Here is a 10,027-nt window from a genome sequence, read left to right on the forward strand (position 1 = left end):
TTTTAAGAGTTTTAGTCAAATGCTTTATAATATAGTATAGATATAGTGAGAGAGAGAAAAACAAAGTCGTCAATGACAAGTCATTATGGCATGATTAGCAAAAGACATGGGATGGGAAGGGAAACGACCCAATTTCTCCAAGTATTTTGGATCTTGAGACATTCCAACTCCACAAACCATGCTCAATCTTCTCCTTGAGATTTCTTCTTGTTTTTCCCTCTCGTCAACTCTACTCCCATGAACCAACAATGGCCATCGGAAAACCTCGTGCTAACAAGAGATCATCCGGCGGTGGTTCGTGTTCATCCACCGTCACAACCATCGTGCTTGTGTCAGTCTGTGCTTTAGGTGTCTGGATACTAACCTCTAACTCCACCGTTTCACCGCAAAAAACCGCCAATCGGATCAATAACGACTCCTCGTTTGATTCCGGACGACATTCCGTAAAGCGGCATCGTAAAGTCCCCTTTGATGCTATGATTGCTCCTCGAGAAAAACTTGTTGATCTACCGATTAATACTAGCGATTCTGAAGACACACACTATGGTTTCCCTACAGATGTCGTCGAGCATGATGATGGATTGAAAGCAGGTAATGATCCGGCTACGATTCGAGAAACGAGTCGGGATGATAAGGTGGAGAAGGATGAAAATTCAGGTGGTAGTGGGTTAACTGAAACCGAAGCTGAAATAAAGCCCGAAAGCACGAGTGATGTCGATGATGATGCCGAGAGTTTGAACGACAGTGATGTCGGGAAACAAGAGGCTGAGGAACACCAAGAAGAGGCGAGAGAAGAACAAGAAATGGAAATATCGACTTCGGTAATCGAAGACGAGCAGCACGGATCAGAAGAGGAAGTGCAGAAAACGCAAAAGATTCAAGACTCGGAGGATAATACAGATTATCAACATTCGGAAGAAACCACGGAAAACGAATACGACCAACAAAGTGATACAGAGGATAAACAAACAGAATCCGGTGGCGAAGATGACATACAGGAATTGGAAGACAACCAAGAACAAGAAATCACAGATGAAGAACAAGAAAAAAGAATGGAGAATCAACAAGAAGAAGAAGAAGACGAGGAAGAAAAAGAAGCAACTCCACGTGAAGATGATGGACCGATAGAATCTCACTCAATAGCGGCCGAAACACGAGCGCAAGTCGAAAGTCGAGAAGCACGAGACATTAGAAAGAAAATGGAACAAGCTAAGATATCGATACAATCCACAATAGCCAACACAACTACACCTAAGAAACCTTCTAAAACAGTGAATTCAACCATGGTTAAAAAGCATTCTTCCGGGGTACCAAATGAGTCCGAGAACCAAACGCAAGTCGATATTAAGGTGACAGCTGATGTAGATATGTACGGATACAAATGGGAGTTATGCAATGTGAGCACTGGAACAGATTACATACCTTGTTTGGATAACGAGATAGCAATCAGAAATTTGCATCATTGGAGTCCCTACGAGCACCAGGAGAGACATTGCCCGAAGGAGGCTCCGATGTGCCTTGTTCCTCTTCCAAAGGGTTATAAGACACCTATTCCATGGCCTGAAAGTAGAGATAAAGTATTAATACTCTTATTTAGAGAATTTTTCTTGGTGATTCATTATGGGTGTGTTTGGTATGCAGGACAAGACAGTACAAAAACTCATTGTCTCATGTTTGGCGCGACATTAGACCGGGATAGGGGACAAGAAAACAATATTTTCTTCTGTCCCACCAAATTAACTGGAACAAAAATAAGGAGACAATACAAGATTGGTAAATTACTAAACTACCCATGTCAAATTAGAACTCTAAACCTTCTGGAATTCTTTCACCCGCCTACCTCACTCTTGCATGTCCAGTCTCATATGTTACCAAACACACCCTATAAGTTCTACTATATGCACAAATAATCAAAAATATTTAACGAATTTTAGGATGTAAATGGCAGATATGGTTCCATAATGTGCCAGAAAAGACCTTATTCGATGGAAAGGGGAGCCAGAACTGGGTGAAGGTGGCAGGGGAATTCGTCACTTTCCCTAGAGGTGGAGCTCAGTTTATGCATGGTGCTCTCCATTATATCGACTTTCTACAAGAGGTAAAGAACAAACTTATAGTCCTAAAAGATTGTTTTATGAGATTTAAGTTTACAGGACCAAACAATTGTTCATCCTATATAAAGATGTTCTACAACAGGATGTTAGATCGTATTTGGGTATCCTAACAAGTTTTTAGGAAACTTGTGATAAAGTATCATGTTAGCTTTTTTATAGGACAAGTTTGAAAATGTCCTATGAATACATCCTTTTCAGGACATCTTTTCAAATAATGTTATATAAAAAAACTAATAACACGAGTTTTCAAAATTGTCCTAAAAACTTGCTAGGACCCCAAAAGGATCCTATCAACTTATATTAACACCGTTACATAGAACGCACATTTGCTAGGCGCTATAATAAGTCCTATAATGTGGTCTATTAGGACATTTATCCATATTTGGCATCCTATAAAGCCGAATTTTTATACAGCTTGAATATCATTTCAGTCAATTAACTTTCTAAGGACTGCAGGCAGTACCTGAGATTGCATGGGGGAAGCACACTAGGGTAGTTCTGGATATAGGGTGTGGTGTGGCTAGTTTTGGAGGTTACCTCTTCGATAGAGATGTCTTAACAATGTCGTTCGCCCCCAAAGATGAACATGAAGCTCAAACCCAATTCGCTCTGGAAAGAGGGATACCAGCAGTTTCCGCTGTCATGGGCACTCAGCGCCTTCCATTTCCAAGCAGAGTTTTTGATCTAGTACATTGTGTTCGTTGTAAAGTACCTTGGCACAAAGAAGGTTCCTCAAATCATCTCTTTGAGTATGCATTACCTAGAAACATGGTTGTTACAATTTTCAGGACATTTGAAACTGGAGCTATGGACCATAAATGAGAATTTTATTCGCATCAAAACCTTCTAAAAGGTTTTTAGGCATTCTTGTCGCTACAACAAAAATGCCCAATAAACTGCTTTACAGGACTTAAGTTTATAGGATCAAACAATAAAACGTCGTATCTAAGAGTGTCGCAATAACTTTATAGGACGTTTTTGGTCGTCTTAACAAGTTTTTAGGACATTTTTAAAGTAAACCGTTGCATCAGCTATTTTATAGAACACTATTTGAAAAAGTGTCCTATAAAAATATGTGTTTATAGAAAAGGGTCCTATAAAATAGCGAATATGGCACTTTATTTTGAAAATATCCTAAAAGACTTGTTAAGACACCCAAAAGCGTCCAATAAACTCATTACAACACTTTTAGATAGGACACTTTAGTTTTTGGTCCAATAAACATAAGACCTATAAAGCGATCTATTAGGGCAATTAGACATTGCTATAATTCAAAAAACCCATTTTGTTGTACTGCGTATATGGCAGTGGCCTTCTCAAACCTATCACAAGGTCATGGATTTAAAAGAAACTTGTCAGAAGGTCATTTAACCAAAGGACCTTAACTGAAACTGTGTTATTGTCTATGTTAAGGTGGCATCCTTCTTTTGGAGCTTAACCGTGTGCTCCGCCCAGGAGGTTACTTTGTTTGGTCAGCACCACCTGTTTATCGAACACTTGAAGAGGATGTCCAGATATGGAAAGGTATCATTAGAAATTTTCATACCAACTCCATACATAATGATTTGTTGAAATAACTTCCGTAAAAATATTGTACACTTAGAGATGTCTGCTCTAACGGTGGCAATGTGTTGGGAGCTTGTCACCATCAAGAAAGACAAATTGAATGTAATAGGAGTCGCAGTCTACCGTAAACCAGATTTGAATGAATGCTACAATGAAAGAAAGAAACAACAACCTCCCATATGTAGACCAGATGATGATCCCGATGCTGCTTGGTAAGTACAAGTTTTCTTAACCAAGCGCTCTAGTCTTTGTTTTAAAGTGACTCGACTGGAATTTGAAGTCATACTTTGATAATATACCAAAATCAGCTTTACAAGACACCGAATATGTTTGAATGTCCTAATAAACTGCTATTTAGGACCACACAGTTGTTCGTCTCATGTAAAAGTGGACAATAAGTTGATAGAACGCTTTCAGCGGTCCTAACAAGTTTTTTAGTTCACTTTTTTATGACACTTTCGAAAAAGTGCCTTATGAACGCATCTTTTTTATAAGACATTTGTTTTCACAGAACATTTTTTTCAAATAATGTCATAAAAAGACTAATAGCACGTTTTATTTCTAAAGTGTCATACAAACTTGTTAGGACACCCAAAGCGGCCTATCAACTTATTGAACCTTTCACATAATTGTTTGTCCTATAAACTCAAGTCTTATAAAGCAGTCTATTAGGACATTTAGACATATCTGGCATCCTACAAAGCCGATTTTGTTGTAATGTCTTTTTTTCAACAACAGATGGAGTAATAGGACACTTTGATTTTTATGATGTTTGGCAGGTATGTGCCTCTACAGGCATGTATGCATAAGATGCCAATGATGGACACAGAAAGAGGTTCACATTGGCCTGAGGAATGGCCAGAACGAGTTCAAAAACCTCCGTACTGGTTAAATAAATCTCAAATAGGAATTTACGGAAAAGCAGCTCCAAACGACTTTAACGCAGATTATGAACATTGGAAATCGGTGGTTAGCAAATCATACATGAGTGATCTAGGGATTAACTGGTCAAATATACGAAATGTTATGGACATGAGAGCTGTTTATGGTGGGTAAGTGTTAAACCAACCAATCTTCATCATAACTGATCTTCCTCTTATCGACTAATCCCCTTAGCAGAATCTAAGTTTTGTGTTAAAACCTATGTTACAGGTTTGCTGCAGCACTTAAGGACCTGAAATTATGGGTACTAAATGTGGTGAACATGGATTCTCCTGATACACTACCAATAATATTTGAGAGAGGTCTTTTTGGGATTTACCATGATTGGTGCGAGTCTTTTAGCACATATCCTCGGACTTACGATCTTCTCCATGCAGATCATTTGTTCTCCAATTTGAAAAATAGGTGATTTTAGATACCAAACACTACAACAAAATTGGGTTTATAAGACTTGAGTTTATAGGATCAAGCATATGTTATAAATGTTACATTAAGTTTAATGGATGTTTTGGTGCGTCTTAATAAGTTTTTAGGACACTTTTGGAAATCGTAGCTTTTTATGGGATTTTTTGGAGAAGTATCCAACGAACACATCTTTTTCTAGAACATTAGTTTTTACAAGACACTTTTTCGAATAATGCTTTGTCTAAAAAACTTGTTAAGATGCTCAAAAGCATCTTATAAACTTATTGTTCACATAGGGCATACAATTGTTTGGTCCTGTGAACTTAAGTGCTATAAAGCAATCTATTAGGAAACTTATATATTTTTGTAGTAAACTGTACATACATTTACACATAGCTGCTAAGTTAATTGATGAGTATATGAGCTTCTGTATGGTTTATGCAGGTGCAAGATTGCACCTGTAGTGGCAGAGATTGACAGAATTTTGAGACCGGGAGGGAACTTGATCGCGTGGGATGAGTCCAGCATGATAAGAGAAATTGAGAAATTTCTCAAGTCATTGCATTGGGAAGTAAATTCAACATTAACAAATAACCAAGAAGGAATAATCAGTGCTCAAAAAACAACATGGAGGCCAAGCACATATGCAGCAACTTCTTGATCCTGACAAGTTATTACAAGGATTCCAAATTGTAAATTGAGTTCTTACAATCTTGGAGTGTATCTTATTTGGAAATGCAAAACAATTATACACAGACAAAGGGTACGCAATTATTAATTATCAGTTTTCCTTTTATCATAGCATCCAACAGATTCTCCATAATTTCGAAGCAAAACTTAAAATCTCAAAGAAAAATTACTTAGAGATTCTCCATTTTGGAGATATCAATATCAATTATATCATTAAAATATTCGATACATTTAATACCCAATAAACTTTTAAATAAATTGTATATAAAATGATATACATTCTACTCTGTGCAATAAAGCTTGGGGATTCTCCAAATCTGGAGATTTTCAGCAGAATCTCACATTTTTAGTTAAAATCCTTAATTTTTACAAGTACTGTACATATATATACATGTACATATATCTAGAGAGAGAGAGAGAGAGAGAGAGACTAACAGGCAATAGGACTTGCAGAAGCGATCGAATTGGAACCGATGACGACCTAACCAAAAGCTTATGAAGAATTTGAAGCATAAGGATGACGTTGCAAAGATATTTCACTGAGATTCATGATCATCGCCATCGGCATGACTGTTTCCCTCTCCGTGTGTCTGAAAATGGTTAAACATATGAACCATGGTTTAAACTGTATAAGATTTTTGTTCCATGCCATCAAAGTTAGAGTAAATTTATAAACACGGTCCCTCAATATTATGGTATTACTATCACTCAATTACGTTTCTTATTCCAATTTTAGGTCACTAGCCATGTTTTTTAGAACCAATGTCAAGAAAACGAAGCATATTTTAGCTGACTATAAAAGGTGATGATTTCAAACCATAAGGATGATGCCTGATTGGTTTGAACTTGGCTCCAAATATCAAAAGTATCAAGAGGTCCTAGGTTCAAATTCAATGAGGAATAAAAATCCGTTTGTGGCCATGGAGATTCAAATGCGGTGACTCTGGGCTATCTGCAAAGCAAGTGGTTGTCCTGTGATTAGTCGGGTCGGCTCGCATAACAGGTTGGATATCCAGGTTAATAAAAAAAAGATGTTGATTTCAGCTTTCAGTATTATCTCTAAACGCCAGTTATCTATTATAAAACTCTAGTTGTTACAACTTGTTCGTCCATCTTGATTTTAGTTGTTTAGGTTTTAGTTGTTTACAAAATGTTGCAATGTAAGCTTAAGAATTTTGGAGATGCTAGATTATTGCCACAATAAGGGCCCACCTAATGAGGACTCAGCGGGGTCTCATGCCTTCACTCATCTAATTATGTGAGGATGTGTTTGATTTGCAGAATTGTTTTTGAAAGATTTAGATTTCATGATGAGGTTTGAATTGGAATGGATTTGAAATCATTGGTGTGTTTGGTTTGTAGAATTTAGAATGAAATTGAATTCCATTATTTATAAATAAATTATAAAAATAATTAAATTACATTTTTGTTAAGCGATTATTACAAAACAAATGTTTTTAACAATTTTTAAAACCTTATTGTAGAAATCTCGAGAACCCACCAAGGATTTCAAAATCCTATGTTTGTAGGATTTTAATTAAATTCTGAGATTTCAAATCTGGACAATCCAACAAACCAAAATGGGATTGTTCCATTCCTGCAACCAAAAAGAGAATTATTATGTGTCATGAAAGTGCATCCGCTTGATTTTAAGTGCCTTGGAATATTTTAAAATCAATTTTTGATATAAATCTAAGTTGTGTGGCTTAGGGGCTGTTTACCCAAATGCTTACCCGATAAGCGCTTACCAATAAGAGTCAACACTATAATTTATTTAGATGCATAAGATTTTAGTACATTAAAGCATATCGAATGCAACAATTTACTAGGTAAGCATTTACCTGGTTAAGAGTCGTTATCATCACTGACCGGGTAAGACTCTCCATCTTTCTCATCGCTCTTACCGGTAAGATTCTTGACCCTTCTCATGTTCATCCGATGAGGAAATTTATGCATTAAGCACTTACCAAGTAAATGTTTTGTAAATGACCCCTTAGTTTTGGTTGGCTAATCGAAAGCGCCTCCTTGGGTTCAATCTTCTCTTGTCGTAAATATGTACTTTTTTGATTAACAACTAGAGTCAATAACTTCTATTCTCACTCTTTATCTTATACAATTCTAAATCATCTTTCCTTGAAAATTACGAGTTTTTCCTCTTGATTTGATTGTATTTTGAATTTACTTTTAATTTGATTAATGTTAAAATCTTGGATGCGAAATAAAACGCAAAGTTTATGTTAATTTGCAAAATATCTTATTTTATATTTCCTAACCCTTTGGCTTTCCTCCAATATTTCCTATTAATTAGGCCTCAATTTCATTCGGTTCTTTGTTCTAATTAATACGTATGCATTCCCTACTGATTTAAGCCATCAATTTTTACCAAAAACAATCCAAAATGAGGGCTTTTATCCACAGATAAAAGATTGTGTGAGAATATGAGGTAAGACCGGACCTAGATCCTTGATCACTTTTAATCTCACCCAACCCTATGAATTGTGGTTGACAAGAGAATTGATCCGGTGCATCTAATTAGTGTTGATCTTCAACTAGGATTATCTCACCATTCTCACCGGACCCCAACTCTTTATCCACAACTCCAAGGATGGCAGTTGTGTCAGATCGATGATCTTGGCCCGTAGAGACACTATTCCTTCAACCAATCGACTCTTTTAATTCCCTTCGAGATGTATACATAAGTTGCTAATTCAACGATTAGCATCCAAAATCACATTTGATTACGACTTTGAACTCAAATGACGTAAACCAACACTGCTGTCCATCCCTTTTGTTCTTTCTACCTGTTTCTTTCACAAGTCGGTGGTCTTCAAAGGAAAACTCGCTCTACTCTTTGGGATAGAGGTCATGTCTCATCCCACCCTACTCTAGAATGGGATTTACCGGTCAATTTAGTTTGGTTTTTGGTTTTTGACTAAATCTTTCTTAAATCACCTTCTATGTAAATAAATCAATGAGTGTGAACGACTTCTCACCTTTTAAGTTGCAAGTATCTGAATTGTAGTCTCATTGATGCTGTTTCTGCTATATCTCTTTCATATCTGGCAACCGCGGAAACAGCAAGAGGTTTGACTTGGAGATGATGAACTTTGTGTTTTCTTCAATGCTATGCAGCAGCTGTAACATGGGCATAGCTTAGACCAAGACTACCCCCAAAACAACTTGAAAGAACATTGAAAAAGAGATTATGAATTGCTTCTTGTAGTGATAATTGGAAGCAAATGGTCGGATACATCTTCTTGATTCGTTATATCTGCATCAAGTGGATAATCTAAAAAAATTGTGCCCTAGAGATGCAAAAATACCCATATGTTTGTTAAAGCTTAAAGGACAAAGGAAACACTGACTACAAATTTGTAATACAATTTGCTACACAGGATCTCGAAAAGATCTCAGAAGTAAATGGAAATAGGGCATGTTGACAAATTTAAGGAGATTGTTCAAGTTTCTCACATCAGTCACATGGAAACATCACCATCAATGCCAAAGAATCAAATTAGAGATTAACTTTTACAAGCTCATGAGTTTTGAATTGTATCATTCATCCAGATTTCAATAATCATCTTCAATCAATTGGTGCCTGGACAGATTCAGCACCTATCGAAGTTCATAAAATTACAACAGATGTCCAATTCAATTGTTTAAATGAACATCAAACAAATCTATAAGTCACGAAAATGGAATAATTTCTGCATAATGTTTAAGAAACCTTCGATCCGATTGTAGCATCAGATTTTCCTTTGCAAAGTTTGTTATATTCTTCGAGCTCTTCATAATAGATGTCCCATACGCACCGAACACACCCGCTGCCACAGCAATCTCCCGGCAACGGTTTCTCCGGAGGCGGAGGGATTTCCGGCAACTTCTCCGTTTCCTTTGTATCCTTAACAGCACTCAAACCGTCACCTGAACGTATTTCATTTTTAGCACCGGAACCATCCATGATGCTGTTGGAATTAAAATCAAAACTGAGATCGAGATAAATTGTGCTTTTGAGAGAAAGTTGAATTCGATTGCGATGAGATAGGTTAAGAGCGGTAGTGATTCGTTGAAGATTGTGAAATCTCATGGCCAATCGACAGGCGACGCCACCATGATGTTGGAGATTCGGAAAACGGTGGTGATTTCCAGGCGGCGACGATATGTACAACGATCGTTGAAATGGAGGATATCGAGTGGAAAACGCATCCATATACTCTGTACGCTTTTTAACCAATCAGAGTCAAAGGCGTCCGTCTAATGGAAGAATAATCGACAAAGTTACAACTTTAGTCCCTCTACATATTGTATTT

The 10,027-nt window shown here is 36.9% G+C and overlaps 2 protein-coding genes across 2 annotated transcripts; one reads left to right on the forward strand and one right to left on the reverse strand.

The window, feature by feature from the left end:
• Positions 1-161: 161 nt before the first annotated feature.
• On the forward strand, positions 162-5,709 carry LOC112515749 (probable methyltransferase PMT27). Its single transcript, XM_025122664.1, has 8 exons — positions 162-1,577; positions 1,949-2,098; positions 2,571-2,841; positions 3,528-3,638; positions 3,718-3,892; positions 4,460-4,732; positions 4,833-5,027; positions 5,472-5,709. Exons 1-8 carry the CDS (start codon positions 249-251, stop codon positions 5,686-5,688), a joined length of 2,721 nt encoding a protein of 906 aa, XP_024978432.1. The 5' UTR covers positions 162-248; the 3' UTR covers positions 5,689-5,709.
• Positions 5,710-9,206: 3,497 nt separating this feature from the next.
• Positions 9,207-9,939, reverse strand: LOC112515510. The gene has a single exon (XM_025122380.1). The coding sequence runs from the start codon at positions 9,925-9,927 to the stop codon at positions 9,436-9,438; it is 492 nt and encodes a 163-aa protein (XP_024978148.1). The 5' UTR covers positions 9,928-9,939; the 3' UTR covers positions 9,207-9,435.
• Between the last annotated feature and the right edge of the window lie 88 nt (positions 9,940-10,027).

This window comes from Cynara cardunculus (assembly GCF_001531365.2).
Source record: "Cynara cardunculus var. scolymus isolate 2C chromosome LG 7, CcrdV1, whole genome shotgun sequence".
NCBI lineage: Eukaryota > Viridiplantae > Streptophyta > Magnoliopsida > Asterales > Asteraceae > Cynara > Cynara cardunculus.